General features: G+C 40.5%; 1 protein-coding gene across 5 annotated transcripts in view; it reads right to left on the reverse strand.

Moving 5' to 3' along the window:
• Positions 1–776: 776 nt before the first annotated feature.
• Positions 777–22,740, reverse strand: part of LOC309350320 (uncharacterized protein) — a 28,622-nt gene continuing 6,658 nt past the window's right edge. For 4 of the 5 annotated variants that reach the window (XM_081877275.1, XM_081877276.1, XM_081877279.1 and 1 more), the window contains 5 exons: positions 20,251–20,349; positions 14,401–14,487; positions 12,641–12,804; positions 9,775–9,884; positions 777–1,069 (listed from right to left, as the gene is read on the reverse strand). In XM_081877275.1, the coding sequence (XP_081733401.1) occupies positions 895–1,069; positions 9,775–9,884; positions 12,641–12,804; positions 14,401–14,487; positions 20,251–20,349 (635 nt within the window). In that variant the 3' untranslated portion in view covers positions 777–894. The remainder of the gene's footprint in view (positions 1,070–9,774; positions 9,885–12,640; positions 12,805–14,400; positions 14,488–20,250; positions 20,350–22,740) is intronic. The other variant, XM_081877277.1, reaches the window with a different exon arrangement.

A 22,740-nucleotide genomic window follows, 5' to 3' on the forward strand; every position in this document is an offset into this window, starting at 1 on the left:
CACTAGGCACTGTTTTCCTTTCGTGTGAAAACAGAGGCACGGGAGGTTGCATGCTACAATAGTGTGGCAGGAGAGGGTGGAAAGTGTGGCAGGAAGATTCAAGGACAATCAAAGAAACATTTCAGCATTTGAGTGTAGTATAATCAAGTATTGTATCGTATTCACCTCCTCCAGTGTATTCTAGCCAATTTCATGCATATATCTTTTTCCTGCTGACACTACTGCAGTGATATTACAACAGGTGTCAAGGATAGGAAGAGGCACCCAGACACACAGCAGCTGCTGCTGACAGCGAACACCTGATGCTCTACACAAAGAAGCGCCTGCTTGATCGTGGCACCCACAAAGATCAGCAGAGCTCTTTCTTGGCATTTCCTGGCAGTTGGTCACTGAGTGTTAGTTTTGTTCTGACTGCTGTGGTGGCTGAAATTTAGATGACTATTTGGAAGGTTTAGCTGTTGTTAGTTATTCAGGCTAATGACTTCATCAAATTGATAAATGTATGAATGAACAAAATGTGCATCAATTTTTAAATAAATAAATACATGACAGTTCAACTTCTGTCCCCTGGGTGATAGAAAAGCATTTCTACACTAAATGCTTCAGGAAAGAGAGGGCTCTGATCCTGTTAGATAAACCTTGATCTAATACCACAGGAGTCCTTTCCAGACCTTGTAACATATCAGTAATCAAAAGGACAAACTAGAAACCAGATCTATCTGTTCTAACATTGCTAGGTAGATACACACAGTTAATCTATTGAAATGTACACAGACGAATTCTTCCACACTTTATTTCAGTACCCAACTAAGCCTTTGCAGGTGTAAAACAATGGCTCTTTTCCAGCCTCGGAATAGCAGGATTGACAAAGTGGCATAGATTGCAGATGATCAGTTATTTCATCCACTTTTGAATAGGATTCCTTTTGCAGATGCACCGTTTTAGGTCGTGGCAATAAACATCAAGCCAACAACTATAAATATGCTCACAGCCCCTTTTGATGATGACACAGTTGGTTGTATCCGGTTTTGCAGGACCTTTATTTGCTGGAAGATTATAACCCCAGTAGCTGAAAAGGAGAGGAGAAAATACTCAGCCTGTATACTTACTTTATTCTGTACCTACTAGAATGAAATGCTTGCCTATCCTCCACACACTTACTCATTATTTTTGCAGTAAGCCAGAGGAGTAACATTCAGAGAAGAATTCTCTTTTGGTCTAGCAGACTCCCCTGCCTCTCTGCCCTACCCTGTAGTCAGAGCTTACACACTTTCTGCACTACCACCAACACCAGATGAGTCTCATTTTATTCCCTGTATTGCAAAGTTTTTAATGATTGAATTTTTTAATGTTTTCATATATGTTGTGATCTGCCCAGAGTAGTTGGGGGAAACCAGCAGATGGGTGTGGTAGTATTATTATTATTATTTGATTGGAAGGCAAATCATGTGTTAGCCTGCAGAAACACGTATAGCACTTATTGTGCTTTCCTCAGGAAAATAAGGGGGAAAATATTCTTACAGGCAAACCCTATAAATTAATAAATGGTAGGATTTTGATTATTTGGAGTGTTGAAGGGAAGATTGCAGGCCACTGGAAAAATACAGGCTAAGCCTTCTTTCCAAGGCAGTGCCTCACCTGTGACAAAGTTGCACGGTGTGATGGCCTGGGACTCGGGCTTGGACTCGGAACCAGAGGAGTCTCAATCCGCACCGGATCCTTTGCCTCAGGCGGCATCTGAACCTAGTCTGGGGCCTGGTCCTGAAGAGTCCCAGTCTGCACAGGTTCTCCTGCAACAAGCCACAGCTGGGCCGAGTCAGGGCCTGAGCCTGCCCTGGCTCCAGATGCAGGGATGACCTCGTTGCCTCCAGCTGGGCCATCACTCACAGCTGCTCCACTACCAGTTGGGTCAGGGGAGGCTGAGGCGGCCCCTGGGTCTAGTAACTCACCAGTGTCTCCCGAGATGCAGAGACTGAGGTCTGAGAGAAGGAGAGGCCTTCGGGCGAGACAGGGAGGTGAGTCACCGGGGGATCAGGACCGGCTGTTACTCTGACAAAGATAAAAGGCTGTTGGACCCCGCCTCAGGTTGTGGGAGCAACATTGCTGTTTGCTAGAACCTGCCTGAGACCCTGAGCCTGTCCTTGCCTGGTTTCCTGTCTTGGCCCTGTCGGACTGACTCCTCGTGGAACCCTTGGATTCGGGACCGGACCTGGACCGCGTTGCTCGGGTTACCCATGGGGCCAGCACACACAGTTTACAGAGAGGGCAATCCTAATCTTAATCAGGTCCACCAAGCATTTTGAAGGTAGCATTTTCCAGTCTTTGTCTTTTGTCCATTCAGAGAACAAAGCAGGAGAAGACAGAGAGGGAACAGGGGTTGTGGGAGGTGTGTCTACCATTGGCAAGTGCCACAGCTCAGTAGCAGAGCATCTGATTTGAAAGCAGAAAGTCATTTTATGACTTACTAAATGTCTGCTCTATGTTTGTGCTAGGGAAGTTGGGAAGAACCTTTGAAAGTGTCTCAGTCTCAGTCAGTTTTATTGCACAATTGACAATTAAAAGAAAATATACTGAATTGGTGAAAAAAGACTTAAAACATTTATATTATTAAAACATTATGTACTCTAAACAAAGCTATAAAAGTACCCCAATGTACAAATAAAAACATTAAACAATAAAATTCATAAGCTAAAATCATCACATGGTCACTAATGTTAAAAACAATATCAATTAATACAGTGTGCAATTTATACTCAGAGTTTGGTGACAAAGATAGTGCATAGCCTGAGGTAGATAGATGGGATCAAATAAATTCATCTCCTTTGCAATTAATGGCTACCTTGGCTATATAATTTGCTCTAATTTTCCTAGCAGCAGTTGCAAAAAGTGCTACCCGCCAGGTCACATACTTATCTGTGTCTGCAAGGAGATATAACATCATGTCAAGGGGGTTCTGGCCAGGGGACCAAAAATCTTTTTCTTGCATCATTATATAACGGACAGTGCAAGATATAATGCATAAGGTCCTCTACTTCAGAACATCCCCTGATACAAACACGTTCGTTTTTTGGTATGCCTCTATGTCTCCCATCTCTATAAGCAGAGCTTATTGTATTTAGTCGTAGCTCTGTAAAAGCTTTTCGAAGCTGTGCAAAAGTCAGTTCATTAAAATAAGATATGTGTTCATTGACCTCTCTAAGTTTAAAATACAATGGGGCGCATGTAGATGTGCACATAGAGTCTAGATCGTTTTTAGTTGCCACTGCCCTTACGGTTCGTTTAAAAATATTTTTCTGTGAATATAAGGGGAGTTCTTTAATCTCAGTCACTGAGAGGTCATATTTGCCCATCAGTTGGGCAGCATGATGTACCCAGTTTTTAAGCGGTAATCCATTTGAGACCTCAGTCAGGCATTTTTTTGGTAGCCTAGTGTTGTCCATCTGTTGAACTCTAAACCAGTAACAGAGAATTCTTTTATCTATTTGGCTCTCTATGCTCAACATGCGAGTTTCCAACCTGACCATGGCAGATTGCACGTCTTTGGGTAAACCTAAAAGAACTCTTAAAAAATAATTCTGTGGGGGTTCCAGACTGGAGACCTTTGAGGTACCCCAAACCTCTGCACCATATGAAATCTGGGCCATTGTTTTTGCTTTATACACAGATAGAGCTGGGTTGACCAGATTTCCACCTTTACAGGCAGCAAATTACAGAATGGCTTATGCTGATTTAAAGGCTTGCAATTTAATATTGGATAGCTGTGTATTCCAAGATGCCGTTTCTGAATAAATCAATCCCAGATATTTAAACTTATTTACTTGGTTTATGATGTGTTCATCCAGGTGCCAAACATGCTTTTTAGAACGCTTCCCAAATACAATGACCTGCGTCTTATCATAGTTTATAGATAAAGCATTCCTCGTGCAATATAAACTTAATTTTGCAAGCAGCCGTCTCAGGCCCACCTGGGTTCTAGATACAAGTACTAGGTCATCAGCATACATTAAAACTGAGAGTTTTTGGTCGAGAATTGTGGCAGAATCCGAGACCAGGGAGAAGAGTCGGTGGAAGAAAATTGGAAAAAACTTAAAGCTTATCTTCAAAAATATTGTAAAATTAAGGATTGTTAGAAAAATGTTGGAAAAAGAAAATTATGTGGTTTTGGCAGAAATGACATAAAGGATTAAGTAAAAATGAATTGATGAAAGAGAGAACGTAAAATTATAGTATATTAAGACAAATTATTAAGATAAAAACAAGGTTGGAAGGATTTGCTGAAATAACAATTTGAATTAGAATACAAAAATGGGAGGTGTGAGGAGGTCAAGGAAATAAGTAAAGGAAAGAAAGCTATGTAAAGGTTCGATTTGTTCTTTTTTTTAATTGATTGTATTTTTTCTGTCTTTTTTATTTTTATTTTTTCTCTTTTTTTCTTTTTGTAACCTTTAAAACTTGAATAAATATTATTATTATTATTATTTTAAAAAGAGAATTGTGACAGGGGCAAACTGTAGGCCCTCCAGTTCTTTAACCAGGTCATTAATATAAAAATTAAACAGGAAAGGTGCCAAAATGCATTCATGTTTGACTCCAGTAATGGTCTTAATTCTAGTGGTGAGATGGCCAGCCAGATCCACCTTTACTTGTATTGATGTATCAGTATATAATGTTTTGATGAGAAATAATAGACGGAGGTCTATATTTGTCTTTTCCAATTTTTGCCACAATGTGTGTCTTGGGACCGTATCAAAAGCTGACTTTAGATCAATAAAAGCAACATAATTTTTGCTTCAAATTATGGATGTATTTACATAGCAGAAAGTTCAGCACAAAGCACTGGTCCAATGTGGATTTCCCTCTTTGGAAACCTGCCTGGACTTCAGATATCACCTTATTTGTATCTGCCCATACTTCTAGTCTCCCAAGAAGGAGCCTGGCATATAGTTTGGAGGCTACATCTAACAAACTAATGGGCCTATAATTGGCAGAGTTTTTCTTATTGCCCTTTTTATATACTGGGGCGATTATACTCAACTTCCACCCTTCAGGTATACGACCTGAGCTGTTAATGTATGAAAACAATTTTGCAAAAATAGGTGACCAGAAATTATCTTATCTTATAGATCTCCATTGGCATCATGTCTTCTCCTAGAGCTTTATTAGCTAGTTGGCTTGCGATTAGCCTCTTAATCTGATTGGGCGTGACGTCTGGCCATTCTGGCAATTCTGATAACTGAGTGTAGTAAACTTGTGGGGGTGGGTCAGGACAGGGGCCACATATTTCTATAAAATATGTCACCCAATCCTTTCCTTGGACAGATGCTTCTAACGAGTAGCCCAGCCCATTTGTGCCTTGGGCAACCAGATGCCAAAATTTCCGTGAGTCCTTTTGAAGTGCTGCATCTCCCAATTCTTTCCACTGTTGTTCATAATATATTTGTTTCTTGCTTTTAAGTAATAATTTATAGTTGTTTCGTAATTGGGCTACCTCAGCTAGTAGAGCAAGATTGTGCTTATCCTGTTTTAACTTCAGTTTTGTAAGTACCCTAGCTAGGCATTTTTTGCTATTCTGACATTCCTTATCAAACCAAGTCTGTCTCTTAAACTTTTTGTTTTTTATCACACTAGCTGTGGTTATCAGTGGGCGCATTCGGTTGATTATGTTCTCATAAAGTCCAATTACGTTTCCTGTTTCTAACAACATTTCCCCCTTTAATAAAGCAAATTCATGGGAATCCAGGATCTGAATCATTTTTTCTTGGAACTGTGCATTCCATTTTAACCTTCTATTTCCAAGTATCAGATATTCTGTTTCATCCAATAATTTAGGAAAGGCAGGAGAAAAGAATGATGTCAGAGATAACTCAAGTGGAAAGTGGTCACTTTCAGCTCTGGGAATTATCCTGAAGTTATCTTGGTTAACTGGCACATTATTAGATGTTAGGATATAATCTATTGTGCTAGTAAATCCTCTGGGGGAGATAAAAGTAAAATAACCCTCTTGATCCCCTTGACCGTGCCCATTGCATAACAAAAGGTTATGCTTTATTATAAGTTCACAAAGATGTTTCTCAGCACGATTAGAGGTGGTGTCCATTGCTGCCCTCTGACAGATTTCAGGTTCGTCCTCCAAGTTTAGACCAGATAATATTGTATTTTGTGGGGAAACAAGGCCGATCCAGGCATTGAAGTCACCTCCCAAGACAAACCGAGGGTTAGGTGACAGAGAGTCTATACTTTCGAGTAGTTGGTCAAGTTTATCCCAATATGATCTCAGTTCCCCACAAGACTTTACTGGAGTATTTCTCAGGAGATTACCAGAAAGGGACAACACTAAAAAATTTGGGGTGGTCAACGAGGGACACTGTTGAATTGATACATTAAGAGAGGTTGACACCAACACCGCCAGCCCCCCACTAGGCCTTCCATACTTTGCAGTTTTAAGAGTTGGTTGAGTGTAACTTGTAAAACCCTGTAATTCAACCATAGTGCCCTCTTTTGCCCAGGTGTCTTGAAGAAAGATGATATCATGTGTTTGTAGATAAGAACAGAAATCACTCTCTTGGATCTTGTTCATCCACCCTGTTACATTCCATGAGAGAAGTTTAATTGTTTTACAGAGATTTGCTCTTAGTCAATTGTTGGCCGATGTGCTCTCAGAGTTTACCAGTTTTTGAGGCAACAGGTTATTGCTAATGCTAGTGGAATAATCCAGATGTTCGATTATTTCAGTTGTCGTACATAAAGTGCTCACATTTGTAATCACTGGGCCTTTTCTTTGCAAATTGTTTGCCAATGGGGATTTCTTGGGTGTATTTCCTGACTCCTCCTCTTCTAAATATCTCATCTTTGTCCAATACTCCGGTGGTTCTATAGTTATCATTCTGTTGTGGCCATTGGATCTATTATCAATCTCTGCCTCCGGTTCTTTAATCTCTTTCAATGTCTGGCTCATAAGATCAAGCCTCTTGATAACTGTTTGTTGCGCTTCCTGAGGGAGATTCCTAAAGGAGCTGAGAAAATCCTCTTCCAAAGGATTTACAGAGTGCTCAGATTCCTGAAGATGATTGTCTAGAGGAATCAGCTGTTCCTTTTGGCTCACCTGGTTATTTTGATGTTGGGCATGATCCTGCGAATTCAACTCAGGCATGTCTGTTTCCTCCCCACCTGTCAAGTTTTTTTTGTGATGTCATTACTTCCATTGGGGATCCAGGCTTTGGTTTTGTGAGCCCCTCTGAAGCACCAGTCCTCATCTTACATAAGGGTGCAACAATAGATTTGCGAAATACCCGGGTTGGAAAAACTCCTCTGCTTGACAATCTGAATTTCAGCTTGTGAATCAGTGAGGGCAGTTTAGTAGAGGAAAAAGTTAACATAATTTTTTGGCTTTGATTTGTAGTACTCAAGAGTTCAGTCCTAACGAGGTCGATCTCTGTAAGTCCAATGCCAAGTAAGTCTGATAAATGTCGTTTGGAATGCTGGGCACCTTTCCAGCAAGGAGTTTGATCTGGCCTTCCACAAATTGTCATGCAGATCTTTTTTGGTTGGAAGATTAAATAGGAACAGTTTGTTTTACGAGCCTCTGCACGTTCTATGTTGAGCTTAGGGGTCTGCTCTTGTTGTCGCCAATTTCCTTTGGTACTATGATGTTCTGTTGATGCCTGCTTGTTATTAACTGATAAACTGTGGACCTCTTCGGATAATTGGGTTATTTGAGAGGCAATACTTCTAATTTGCTGGAAGATATGCTCAGCCGTTCTTGCAATTAGAATTAATTGGGTGCTCTCCCTACTTGTTATTCCTTCCTCTCTGAGGAGCACAGGATCAACTTGCCCCATTGCTGGATCCAGTTCCACGCTCTCACCTTGGATACTCTCCCCACACTCACAACCATCTTCAATAGGAGAAAACCGGTTTTTTGTTGGAACTGTAAAAGCAGATTTGTTAAAAAAGTCCTCTATTTTAGATTGTTTGGGGGCCGGTGAGAGAGCTACTTCCTCTGGGTCCCTGTGGCGTTTACTAACAGGCATAGCGTCACCGTGGGGAGTAAACAAGGAGAGGTTTCCCCAACCCAAAAAGAGAGAAGAAAATAGAAAGTGCTCAGTTTGTTCAATTTAAGAGCTTCTCTGTGTGGAGACTGCCAGGAGTTTCAGGAACAAAGTATAGAAGGGAGTTGGCGATTAATAGCTAGCAGCTGGCGACCTGCCCAGGATGCTTCACAGAACTTGCCCAGGATGTTTCTCATAGCATAGACAAGAAGGTGCTGTTAGAATTTCAGTAAGTTAAAAAATAGAGAAGTAAAAAAGGAAAAAATACTTCCCTGGGTGGCAGTCAATGCTAATTGCAGTCCTGTTATCTGCGGAGCTCCGAAGCCTGCTTGCTAAGCTAGTCTGGGGCCTGATTCTGAAGAGCCCCAGGCTGCACAGGTTCTCCTGCAACAAGCACCAGCTGGGCCGAGTCAGGGCCTGAGCCTGCCCTGGCTCCAGGTGCAAGGATGACCTCATTGCCTTCAGCTGGGCCATCACTTACAGCTGCTCCACTACCAGTTGGGTCAGGGGAGGCTGAGGCGGCCTCTGGGTCCATTAACCCACGGACATCTCCCGAGATGCAGAGACTAAGGTCTGAGAGAATGAGAGACCTGAGTACTCGCAGGAGGAGTGCTTGCCTTTGGGCGAGACAGGGAGGTGAGTCACTGGAGGATCAGGACTGGCTGTTACCCTGACAAAGATAAAAGGATGTCAGACCCCACCCCAGGTTGTGGGGGCAACATTGCTGTTTGCTAGAACCTGCCTGAGACCCTGAGCCTGACCTTGCCTGGTTTCCTGCCTCGTGTCCTGCCTTGGCCTGTCAGACTGATTCCGGACTGGACCTGGACCACGTTGCTCGGGTTACCCCCGGGCCCAGCACACACAGCTTACAGAGAGGGCAATCCTAATACACTCCTTTTGGTCCTAATCAGGTCCACCAAGCAATTTGATAGTAGCATTTTCCAGTCTTTGTCTTTTGTCCATTCAGAGAACAAAGCAGGAGAAGACAGAGAGGAAACAGGGGTTGTGGGAGGTGTGTCTACCATTGGCAAGTGCCACAGCTCAGTAGCAGAGCATCTGATTTGAAAGCAGAAAGTCATTTTATGACTTACTAAATGTCTGCTCTATGTTTGTGCTAGGGAAGTTGGGAAGAACCTTTGAAAGTGGGATACTTTGGAGTTCACTGGAAAGAGGACATTTTTAAGGGTTTACAGCTGACATTTCCACAGTTTTCTTTGTTGCGTCTTTTGCTGTCTTAAATCTCTTCTGGGGTTCGCTCATCAAAGAGTACTCACCCCACACTTGGGTCTTGGCTTCCAGGATTCCCAACACACAGAGTGTGGGCTTCCTTTGCACTCTGATTGAAGCATCAGAGAAGATTGAAAAGCAATTGCTTTGGTGCACCCCAGGTCCCTTCCCTCTGGACTGCTGGAGGAAGTGGAAGGGTTGGTGGCAGCAACGTCCAGAGAATAAATCCCACTGGTTGCGCTGCAGGGTTGTTGTGTTGCAGCTGGGCAACAAAGGTGGTGTGAGAGGCTCATTTAATGACACATTTCCTGCCCGTGCATTTTGTTCTTTTCTATTTTAATTTTGTATTTTGTAAAGCACTTTGAAGCCCTCTGGAAACTAATTGGAATATAAATTAAACCATCATAATAAATAAAAATATAAGCACATATATATCTTGGCTCTTTTCAAATACTACTTGGTTATGAAAGTTCCCAGGTGATGAAGAATCTAGACTTACAGTTTCTTGATTCTAAACGATCTATCATAGCAATGCCATTCTGAGCCTACCATCGAAACTCCAATAAAATAATCGGTCGGTTTGTTCTTCACTCTGGATACAGCAAAGGCCTACAACACAGAAAAAAAGAAATTCTAGTTTTCCTCTTAAAACTTTCCACATAATGCCCCTTCCCCAGGAAGACAAAGTAGACTATATATTGTTCTGTGTGTAGCAGTAGCTCACAGTGGCAGGATTTATCATAAACTACAGTATACACAGCCGTTCAAATACCTGAGTGCAGCCATCTTGACTCAAACATGGGGAGCTCACTACATCACTGGAAACTCTGCAAAGTCAGTGTGTGTTTATGGAGAAAACCCTCCACCAAGGGCGGAGACTGCAAGCACAATGATGTGTCTTTTTCTTCTCTGTTTTGCTGTGAGGCTCACTCTTGTATGATAGGGCTGCCATAAGTTTGAATTTTCCCAGACATTACCAGGATTTCAAAGGTAGAATAGAGATCCCATGGGGAATTTCTGAAATGTGGCATTATGCCCTGGATCTTAGGCAAGTCAATTGAAAAAAATCGTCATTGTTTTTTACAATTTTTTTTGTAGCTGAAACTGACACAATGGCTGCTACATTGGCAGACCCTGTGCTCATAAAACCTTAAAATCTGCCAGTTGGTGTTCAGGTGAATACAGGTTAAGAGGGGTAAAGGGTGCTTTTGTGGATACAAATGTTTACGAGATTCCTTTGGGGAAAACATATATCCCTTTGGGGTGTCATTTTCTTCCCTCAAGAAAAGCAAGAAAAAATAGAGGGGTGAGTATGTTTATATCTTTTCAGTCCTTTTCAGGAGGTCTGAAAAGAATGGGGAAGGCCAATAAGAATGATAAGGCGGAAACGAAGGAGCAAAAATGCCTAGGTCTTGGTCTCACTGAGCAGCAGAAAACTTCAGCTAGTGAAAAATGCAATGGCCAGATTGATGACCAGAACAAGTTCCCCTTAGGAACCCACCATACCCTGGGCCTCTCTCTCTTTTATTATTATTGAAGATTTTGTTAGACAAACGGATTCTTAAAATACGTGCAATACCAACAAAATAACATTCACTATGTTATAAAGATGATAAAGAATATAAATGGAAAAAGAAAAGAATGGAAAAGAACAGAAGAAAGAAAAAACAAAGAGAAAGAAGAAGAATGAAAGTGTGAATAAAGGCAAAGACATAATGATATCCACTGTTTGAGTCAGCAAAGAAAAGAAACTTCCGACCATAGCCAGTGTACTAATTTACAATTAAACTATTATTTACACAGTTGTGCGAAGTTGTTTTTCGTTAACTTAATTTAACTTTATATTGCATGGCTCATTCAATAGCTGCCAGAAAGCATCTGAGGCCTTTCTCAATGTCCCCCACCCCTGAGAGGTTAGGAGTATTGCAAAAAGAGAAGGGGCCTTTTCTGTGGTGGCTCCCAATTATGGAATGTTCTTCCCAGAGAGGCTTCTCTGGCGCCATCATTACATGCCTTTAGGCAAAGGACAAAGCCATTCCTCTTAATTAATCTATGGCCTGTAGAAGTGTGGGGGAGAGGACTGTTATTATGATAATTATTTTATTATCAGGCTATCTGTTAGTATACTGTTAGTATAAATTTCGTTGTCCCTGAAAGGAGGCAATGACAATAAAGATATTATTATTATTATTATTATTATTATTATTATTATTATTATTATTATTATTATTATTATTATTATTTTCATTGTGTTTTTATCTCTGATATTCTATAATGTGTTTTTAATGTTGTACACCGCCCTGGACTCTTTTGATAAAGGAGTATTTTGATAAATGGAATAAATAAATAAATACTAATACTAATATGCCACCTTTTCCTCCAAAATAGCTCAAGGTGCTGCATGACCTTCTCGTCTCCCCATTTGTCTCACGACAGTCCTGTGGGGTAAGGTGGGATGAAAGGCAGTCCTGATCAGTAAGCTTCATGGCAGAGTGGGGATTCAAATGGTTTCCCAGGTCTCATTATTCCTGGTCTCTCCATACAATTGTATTGTGAACTTGAGTACTTGAAAAGAGGTTTCTGCGCCTCGGACGTGAGGAATCCGGGCTAGAACTATTTTTTGTTTGTTTTTTGGACATTTGTCTGGGAAGGGACAGAAACCGGGGCAGGGGGGGGGGAGAGAATAGAACTATAAAATGTTATGTTTTGTTTTACTTGGTCAATGTGACCTATAATTAATATAATAAAGGGAAAATTTGTGAAGGGGAAGTTAGATCGACCTTAAAAAAAAAAAAAAGAAATTAATGATTATAAGAGAATTGGATAAGTTGAATATGGATAAACAAAAAGAATTTAATTTTTAAAAGCAATGTGAATATCTTTAAGAGGTTAGGTAAGAACTTGCTGAATTAATTTTCGAACTGGGATGTAAGAGGAGGGGGTGGGGGGAAGTCAATGAAAGTGGGTAAAGAAATTTAGGGTATGTAATCGTATTTGTGTGTTTGTTTGTTTTTGTCTTTGTGTGTGTGTCTGTTGTTATAAAATGTAAAAACCCAATAAAAATTATTTAAAAAAAGAAAAAGAAAAGAGGTTTCTGACTCTTGCTCATGGAGCAGAGGAGCGGGAAGCCATAATGTTCCCACTTACACATGATGGCAAGTTACCCAGAGGATCAGGATGGAGCAGCATCCTGCTGTGATGGGTCAATCCTACCTCTTATATATGAAATGTATATATAATGCCAGAGGTGCAGCAAAAAATGTCTGTCCCTTACCAGTCTCTACAACCACAGCAGACGCTGAAATCTACCCCCAAAGTCACACTCCTCCATTGTCTCTTAAGAATTTATTCCATGATCTGCTCACCTCCTCCTCATCATTTTCAACACATAACAATTTTGTATTGTATTTCATGCTGTTGCAGAGCTGTATGCACTGTTTCCAAGTCCTTGGGGTGGCAATGAAGTCAAATAAATATAGGGCTCCATGCCAAACAATCCATTCCTCAGCTAACTTGCGGTGAATGTCATCTTTGAGCAATGCCCAGAATGTGTGAGGAATAAAAAGAGAGAAAGGACAAGTGAGGTTTTCGGAGAAGCTAGCTTGTAGAACTCTGCAGAGTTTAAAACACTGATATTAGGGGGAATATCAGTGCTTGGGAGCACCTTGGGTGGGGGAACCACCCCCACTGAAGAAAGTCTAGCATTGTCCTCAAAGACCCACTGGCTACACACTTAAAGGATAAAGTTGCTCAACTTCAGAGTGCATTTGTTTCTCCAAATGTTGCATCTCCAGTTGAAGAACCCAGTGGCTCTATAGAGGATGTTTAGTGGGATCAGTTTCACCTTATGCAAATAGCTGATGTGGAGAAGCTACTGGCAGCAATGCATCCAACCCCATGGCCCCTCAACTCCAATCCCTCCTGGCTTATCAAATCTATCAGAGGGGGCTGACTGGTTGGGTCCAGATTGTGGTTAATGCTTTGCTGAATTGAAAGAAGCAGTGGTGTGACCACCGCTAAAGAAAGCAGCTCTGGACCCTCTGGATTGGAACAGGTGTGGGCCGTTGCCAATGTTCCCTTTTGGGGGAAGGTAGAGGAGAGAGTCACTAGCCAGCTTTCTAACAGATTTGGGTCAGCAGCCCAAACAAAGTACCAGACACAGACACAGACTGAGAGGTGCAAGGGAGCTCTGCCAGGTCTCCTGTGAAATTTGACCTTTCTGTACCCAATTCCTTCCAGACAGTTTCAGAACCGTTTTTGAGTACAGAGTAATATACCAAAAAAAACCTAGAACGACCCACCATTTGAACAGTAGGAAAGAAAATATAGGAAACAAAAGCTGTACTACTGGCATGATGGGAAAGAAAAGACTTTTTTCTTATTTCACAGGCTCCTCTGTCCTTCTGCAGGATGAATTCCCTTAGCATAGAAAGGAGGACATGTGGGGACTGGTCATTGATTCATGAGTCAGGCACAGTATTTGGCCTGGAGGACAAGTGCCTCAACAGACAACTGTGTTCTCCAAATCAGCCTCCTGATTTCATCATGCTAATACACCCACTTGTTCCTCAAAGGACTATGGGATTAACCAGACATCCGTAATACTACTACTACTAATTTATTTATACCCCGCCCATCTGGCTAGGTTTCCACCAAAATGGAGCTTTGCCCAGAAAGGCTCAACAACATGGCCTCTTTGACTGTGTCCAGATTATTAATAATCCTGTACATAATAGAGAACTTGTACATTTTACACAGAGAACTTGTGACTTTCCCTATGTTGCTGGTTCTAAAAAATGTTGGGAGCCTCCATGAGGACATTCTTCTTGAGACCGTCACCCTGCAATTTCACAGGGAAGAGCCCTAGTGGGCCAGAGCTAGTATGCTCATCCCTACAGCCCTCTGCGCATGTGCTCACTTAAAACACCTGAAGAGAGCTACCCATTCTCTGTTTCCAGCTGTGCTAATCTGACTGATATTTCAAAACGGGATTGGCACCAGAATGTGCCATTCTAGCCTGTAATGGAAAAGAGAAGTCCGTCCCAATGGTTCTGAAATCGCCTATTGCCTCAAAGGTTCTGGCACCTTGACCTTGACCGATAAAAGTGGTTTCTGAGTAACTTACTAATAGCCTGCTGTAGTTCACTGATTTTCTTTCTCTCTTCGGCTATTGCCATAGATACATTCTCAGCTTTCTTGAATTTTGTGATATCTAAGAGAGTTGCAACAATTGAATTTGGGAAGAATCTCAAACAGCCATGCACAGATACTGAGCAGCCATGTTTCTCAAAATATAATATTTACCTTTCTTTTCTTTTTTAAAAAAATAATATTTATTAGCCGTTTAAAGATTACAAAAGAAAAGAAAAAGAATTAAACAATACAATACAAAAACAAAACAAAAACACCCCACAACCCAAACCCTAAAACATTGAATCGACCAAACAAAACAAAAACAATTAAAAACACATCCAATAATTTTGATATCATAACTTTCATTCACTTGTTTCAGCGACCTCCTCACACCTCCCTTTTTGTATTCCACTTCAATTAACTGTTTCAGCAATTCCTTTCCATCTTCCTCTGTTTTCTATCCTGTAATTTATCTTAACATATTCTAACCTTATTTTTTCCCTTTAATACATTTACAATCTGTCTGTACCTAATTCCTTATAACATTTCTGCTAAAGCCATATAACTTCATTCCATCATTTTTCTAACATTCATTAATTTTACAATATTTCTGTAAATAATCTTTAAACTTTTCCCAGTCTTCTTCCACTGACTCTTCTCCCTGGTCTTGGATTCTGCCAGTCATTTCCGCCAGTTCCATATAGTCCATCAGCTTCATCTGCCATTCTTCCCGGGTGGGTAAATCTTGTGTCTTCCAATACTTCGCGATGAGTATTCTTGCTGTTGTTGCATACATAAAGAAAATTCTGTCCTTCTTTGGCACCAATTGGCCGACCATGCCCAGGAGAAAGGCCTCTGGTTTCTTCAGGAAGGTATATTTAAATACCTTTTTCATTTCATTATAAATCATCTCCCAGAATGTCTTAATCTTTGGGCATGTCCACCAAAGGTGAAAGAATGTACCTTCAATCTCATTACATTTCCAACATTTATTATCGGGCAAATGGTAAATTTTTGCAAGCTTCGGCAGCACATATACTAAAATTGGAACGATACAGAGAAGATTAGCATGGCCCCTGAGCAAGTTATACATTCTTGACAAATTCTTAATTTTGGGATCTAACAATTCTGTTTCCAATTTAGATTTTTCCACCTGGAAGCCAACTTTTTTGTCCAAATTATATGCCCCCATTATTTGGTAATAATGGAGCCAATCTCGCACTTTGTTTTTTAATTTTTCAAAGCTCTGCAGTTTTACTCTGTCTCCATCTTGTTCCAAAATTTCCCAATATTTCGGCCATTTGGTCTCCATATTGAGTTTTTTCTGTGCCTTCACTTCCATTGGTGACAACCATCTTGGGGTTTTATTTTCTAACAAGTCCTTATATCTTATCCAAACATTAAACAGTGCTTTTCTAACAATATGGTTTTTAAACGCTTTATGTGCTTTTATCTTATCATACCACAAATATGCATGCCAACCAAATACATTGTTAAAACCTTCTAAATCCAGCACATCCGTGTTTTCAAGAAGCAGCAATTCTTTCAGCCAGCAAAAAGCAGCTGATTCATAGTAAAGTTTAAGGTCTGGCAGGGCAAATCCACCTCTTTCTTTAGCATCAGTTAATATCTTAAATTTTATTCGAGGCTTCTTGCCCTGCCAGATAAATCTGGAAATATCTCTCTGCCACTTCTTGAAGCAATCCATCTTGTCTATAATTTGCAATGTTTGAAACAAGAACAACATCCTTGGCAATACATTCATTTTTCTCACAGCAATTTGACCTAGCAATGATAGCTTCAAATTTGACCATATTTCTAAGTCCTTTTTCACTTCAATCCAACATTTTTCATAATTATCCTTAAACAGGTTCACATTCTTGGCAGTCATGTTAACCCCTAAATATTTCACTTTCTTGACCAATGTTAATCCTGTCTCCTCCTGGAACTTCTCTCTCTCATTCACAGTTAAGTTTTTCTCTAAGACCTTAGTTTGCATTTTATTCAACTTGAAGCCTGCTACCTGTCCAAATTCTTGAATCAGTTCCAGTACGCTTTTGGTACTAGATTCTGGCTCCTGTAAAGTCAATACTAAGTCATCAGCAAATGCTTTCAGTTTGTACTGTTTAGCTCCCACTTGTATACCTTTAACCTCTTGGTCCTTTCTAATCATATTTAACAATACTTCCAGGACCGATATGAAAAGCAATGGAGAGATTGGGCAGCCTTGTTGTGTTCCTTTCTCAATCTTAAACTCTTCTGTCACTACATTATTCACAATTAATTTTGCCTTTTGTTCTGAATAAATTGCACCTTTACTATTTTCAAAGCCTTGACCTACCCCCATCCCCTGTAAATTCTTCTTCATAAAATTCCAAGAAATATTATTGAAAGCTTTCTCCGCGTCCACAAATATCAAAATTGCCTTGGTATTGATATTCACTTGTAATTTTTCTAGAATATTAATTATATTCCTCATGTTGTCAGACAAATGTCTGCCCGGGAGAAAGCCCGCTTGGTCTTTATGAATTTCTTCTACTAGAACCTTTTTTAATCTTTTAGCCAAAATGTCTGCAAAACTTTTATAATCCACATTAAGCAGCGATATGGGGCGGTAGTTCTTAAGATGTGTCTTTTCAGTCTCTGTTTTTGGTATAAGTGTAATGTAGGCTTCCTTCCACGACTCTGGTGCCTTTCTCCCTTCCAAAATTTCGTTACAGACTTCCTTCAATGGTTGTATTGACCATTCTTTCAAAGATCTGTAGTATCTTGAAGTCAAACCATCTGGTCCTGGAGATTTACCTAATTGCATATTCTGGATGGCCCCTTCCACCTCCTGATCCGTTATTTTATAGTTCAACATTAACTTATTTTCCTGAGAGATTTTCTGTAGTCCATTTATTTTCAAAAATCGATCAATGTCCATTTCTTTCTGCTTCTCCTGTGTATAAAGTTGTTTAAAGTACCTCTGGAAGCACTTCCTGATCTCCACTGGGTTCTGTACATTCTTTCCTTCCACTTCCAAATTCGTAATAGTATTAAGTTTTTGTGTTTTTTTCATTTGCCAAGCCAACAATTTCCCACACTTATTTGCCTGAGGCAAGGAAGAAGGGCTACCCCTATGCTATTCATATAATCAGTTATCAGAAATCAATATATTCATATATGCTCACACATAATCAGGGCTTACAGTATTTTATAATCCATTTTGAATCAAAGGGAAGCTGTGCCTTAGCTAAGTGCATACTGCTTGAAACAGCAAAATTAGGAGCCGACCTTTCCCCTACAAACATCCGTGTACCCTGGACAAGGGGAAGATGTGAATCAGAGATTCTGGTACAAAATCCCCTCAGATACAGGCTAAATTAATCCACAGAACAGGAAGAGCAAAACCACAAAATCTCCAAACTCCCTGTCCTGTCATAACTAGGGGAGAGGTTAGACAGAGCATCACTGCAAGCATCAGAAAGCAGAACTAGGACTCCGTGCTTGACCAGTGCTTGACCAGGAGCTGGTAGCATGGCAAGAAGCTTGCTAATTGGCTAATTTTCGCTGGCAATATCGTGACTGTCTCATGGTTATCTCATGATCTATGATTTGCTGTGATCTGCTCAGGTATAAAGACCTCTGGATTTCTGTCAGTCGGGGTCCCAGTTCCTTTTCCAAACTGGGTCCTTATTGCCTGGCAATAAACTTCACCTTCTTATTCTCCATTGCTGAGTCTGCCTGATCCTTATTTAACACCAAGCGAGTACTTGCTTACGTTCACGTGCTTCAGCCGATTCAAATGTCTTTTGTCTCATCTGTTTAATCTTCCATTCTATTTCCTGATTCATCATTTTCATATATTGTACTTGGTATAACTTTATCTCTTTCAGGATCTCCTGTGACTTTGGTTTTGCTCTCAGTTTCTTCTCTCCTTCCTTTATTTTCTCCAGGATTTTATCTTTTTTTTTCATTTTGGGTTCTCTTCTTAATTGCATTCTGTTGTATCAAAAATCCTCTCATAACCGCTTTACTTGCGTCCCAGATTACTCTTTTTTCCACTGTAGTATTCATATTTATCTCAAAATAATCTCTCAAGGTTTTTTGGGGCCTTCTTGGTCACTTCTTCATTCCTAAATAGAGTATCATTCATCCTCCATCTAAAAGAACCAATTGGCGTCAATTTCAATTCCATCTTCACAGCATTATGGTCAGAACAAGTTTTGGGGCAAATCTCGACTTTGCTGGTCTTCGGAGCCAGTCCTCTAGTTACCCATATTTGGTCAATTCTTGTCCATGTCATTTTAGCCTCAGAGAAGAAAGTTCCCTCTCTTCCCAGAGGATTCTTCACTCTCCAGATATCAACTAAATCCATATTTTCAGTCATGTCAAAGAAGGTTTTTGGTAGTCTACCATCTTTGGTAATTACCTGTCTCTGTGCCATATCCATATTTGTAGACACCACTCCATTCATATCTCCCATCAAAATCATATTGTAATCCATATAGTCCAACAGAGTCTCATGTAACTTCTTAAAAAAATCTGATTTTCCTTCATTTGGTGCATAAATGCCTACTATCAAGAATTTCTCTCCTTGTGATTGGATTTCAATTGCATCAAATCTTCCTTGGTCATCTTTGAATATAAATTTCGGTGATAGGCTCTCCTTTGCATAAAGAACTACACCTTTTTTTTAACTTTATCTGATGAAATAAATTCATGGCCCAATCTTTTATATAATATTTACCTTTCATATATAGGAACCTAGGAAGTTGTCTTATACAGAATCAGACCATTCATTAATCTAGATGGGAATTGTCTGTGCTGACTAGCAATGGCTTTCCAGGGCTTCTGAAAGAGGTCATTCCCACCTCTGCCTGGAGATGCTGAAAATTGAACCTGGGGCCTTTTTTAGCACAACAACAACAATGGCATTTGCACGTCCACTCAGCTGCAGTTCTTTCCTGGAGCTTCTGGATAGCTCAGTCAGTAGAGCATGAGACTCTTAATCTCAGGGTTGTGGAGTTGAACCCCCCCATTGGGTGAAAGATTCTTGCACTGCATGGGGTTGAGCTAGAAGACCCTTGTGCTCTCTTCCAACTCTGCAACTCCAAAACGTAGGTTAATCAGCCTCATATAACCCACATGCTTAACTCTAAATAATGCATTAAGGTGTTCAAGCCATAGAGTATGCTGTCTTGCCAGCCTCAGCTACATTGGGAAGAAATAGGTAATCAAGCCTATTGTTTTTCCCCAGGCTACTTGAGAAGCTCAGTATGTGATGAGGTTTGATCTGGTTGCTGAAGCTCAAGCTCTTGAGTTCCTGTACCAATACTCTAGGAAATTCCTCCACATTGTTGCTAAGCTAAGTTTTCCTGCCGTGCACCTTTTCTGGAGCACATGGATCTGACCTTTGAAGAGTTTGTAAGCAAATCATTCTTTAACTTACCAAGTGTGTGTTCTTGTTTGCTGGGGGAAGAGGGAAACTTTGGAACTCACTTGGAAGAGCCTATTTTAAAGGTCTAGCAGGCTATACTTTCATGCTGACATTTGCTGCATATTTTGTGAGTGTAAATCTCTGCTGGGTTCTCTCACCAATGGGTACTTGCCCCAAACTTGGATCTTGGAATTCAGGAATTTTCTTTCTTATATCAATATATATTTTTTCCATCAACACACCACACACACACACACACACACACACACACCATGCTTATGGAGAAGTTAAGAATAGAATGAACTTGAGGCAACCCACCCATTCCTCTTTGACTTCTCTCAACTGAGCAATGAGTAGAAATCACATTTGGTGGGCCGTGGAAGGAGCTCCTGAGCAGACAAAAAGTAACATATGACTTACCATCTGCCTGAAAAAGATCCGGATAGTTGACTTCTACCATTTTTAGAATCTTTGTCGTTCCTTCTTCAAATATGGCTCTCCTTCGCACTTCCTTAATATCTAAAGGTGATGATGGGGAAAGTTGTTCAACGCATGTGGGAGAATAGCTTTTCTTCCCCCAGCACCCCTTTGGAAGGGATTAAGTTGCATTTGGAATGTGACTTCTGTGGTATAAGTTCCAGTTTACAATGTACTTCCCAAAATTTGTAAAGGTAAAATTTCTCCACCAGGAAGACCCATTTTTCAGCCTCAAGATTTTGTTTAGAGTCCTTAGCCCAATATCTTCATTATATATCTCATTTCCCATGCAGGTCTTTAGGGAATTGCTTAGAAAACAGAAGCAGCAGGAAGTCGTAGGGATATAATACTATGTGAGTTTCCTGGGGAAAGAATTTCCGAGTAGAGAAGCCTTTACTGCTATGGCTGCTCATGGTAGGGGCTTTTGAGGGGAAAGAATTTGTGAGGACATTTCCCCCATCAGGTTCATGTAGAAGAAAGTGATGTAGGAAAGGAAGGGCGAGCCTTTTTGACCCTGCAGGCCAGATCCATCTCTCTTTCCAACCCCACGGGCTAACTTCGAAAGGTGGTTGGTTGGGACAACTCACTTGTAAATCATCTGATGCTATAATGACATGAGTGGTTGACACCTGTCAAAGTTGTTAATGAGGTGAATACTGGGGACAAATGTGTGGTGAAGGGGATCATCCCAGGAGTTATGGAGTAGAATAAAACCCTGGCTGATGACCGAAGAAGGCCCCAATGTCTTTTTTGAGAGCAGTAATGTTTTTTCTGTGTGGAATGTATGAGAAGCAGAAATACTGACAAAGCCTTAGTTGAGCTCAGAAAGTGCATAAGTATGTAGAGGCACAATATTTGTTACTCCATGTGGCCAGCAATGCTGAGTGACCTCTGTGAATCTCCTGATAAGGCTTGGAATCATATTAACCCCCTCAAACACTGCAAAAGTGTTTTGTGCAGGTGATTACTCCATGACCTGCCATTTGTGAACTTTTCTGTGCTTGTTTACCCCCACACATTTTGTACAGCTCTGATCACTTTCTTCCCAGGGGAAGTTCAGGTCATTTCCATTTCCCAGATTCATTTCCTGTTTGGATTTTCTGCTGCTGTGTTCAAAACAAATCTTTCCAAACAGATCTTAGCCTTTTGAATTCTGTGGGGGGGTCATCTCCCACTTAGTGGGAGAACCCCTCTTTAAGAACCCCATTTTCAAAATACTGCTGTGCATTGTTTTGAAGGCACCTGACCACAAACATGTATACTCAATTCACACACACCCTTGACCTGCCCCCACATTATTATTATTAATTATTATTATTTACTTATTGCACTCATGGTATCTTGTATATCCTTGTTGCCATGAGATCTCGCAAGTTCATCCCAGAGCCCAGTAAGCAAGTCTGAGAACATAAAGGTCTTTCTGTGCCAAGAAAACCTGGTACTTGAAAGCTCTCTGCCTTGAGAACAATTATTTGTGGGGTCTCAATCAAGTGGTGTTTGACCACATAACGTTGGTAATAATATTTATTAAGTTTTCCATTTTAATAATCCAATAAGAACAACAGTAAAATATTTCAAATTACAATACAATAAAAAAAGGCTAAATATATTGCCAAATTATATATCTTTGGGTGACTTCCCATGCTCTGAATTTTGTGGAATGCTAATCTAATATCACATTGCATTTCTTAATTAGTCAATAAACCATTCCGATATTAATCCTTCACTTAATTTTCATTTATGTTTACAACCACTGGTCTGTTCAAACTTTCGTCTTCATAGTTCTGTGTGAAATAGTTTCCCTTGTTGTTAATCACATTCCAGCAATTCCATTTTCGATTTCTGCCAGCAGGAGCCATAATACACCACATCCCAGACAAAAAGATACCATTAGCTCCTGGCAGCCATCTGGAAATCCCCTCTGTAGTCTTGCACCATCTCCCAACATTCTGGTACCTCTGCAAAAACAAAGTAGCTCCAATCCAGAATTTTTTCCTTCCTTCCACTGAGGGAACAGCAGTAGTGTTTTTTCGAACCCAACAGTATTTCAAACTGTTGCCTTTTGGGGGAGGTTTACCAGGTAAAACTGCAAATACATATATATCAAAAGAGAATAAAAAAGGCTCACCTCCCCATGGGGCTATACTATTAATCCATCAATTAATTCAACAAGTGAGTCAGTCCTTTGTACTGTTGTTCCTGCTCCTCAGCGATCTTTAGTTTCATTTCTGCTCACGGCGATATTTTAACTGCATCATTGTCCCACATTAATCCCGGGCAGATATCCAGAACTCTCCTCTTGGTCTCCTTCCAGCTGTTGATGAGGTAATGCCTCCACACTAAAACGATCGCTCCATCAGGAATTCCTCTCATCTTCCCCTTAATGATCATTGCCAGAATCATAGTCAAAATATCATACAGTCCGTTTCGTAA

The sequence above is a fragment of the Podarcis erhardii genome (assembly GCF_964252035.2).
Source record: "Podarcis erhardii genome assembly, chromosome: 9".
NCBI lineage: Eukaryota > Metazoa > Chordata > Lepidosauria > Squamata > Lacertidae > Podarcis > Podarcis erhardii.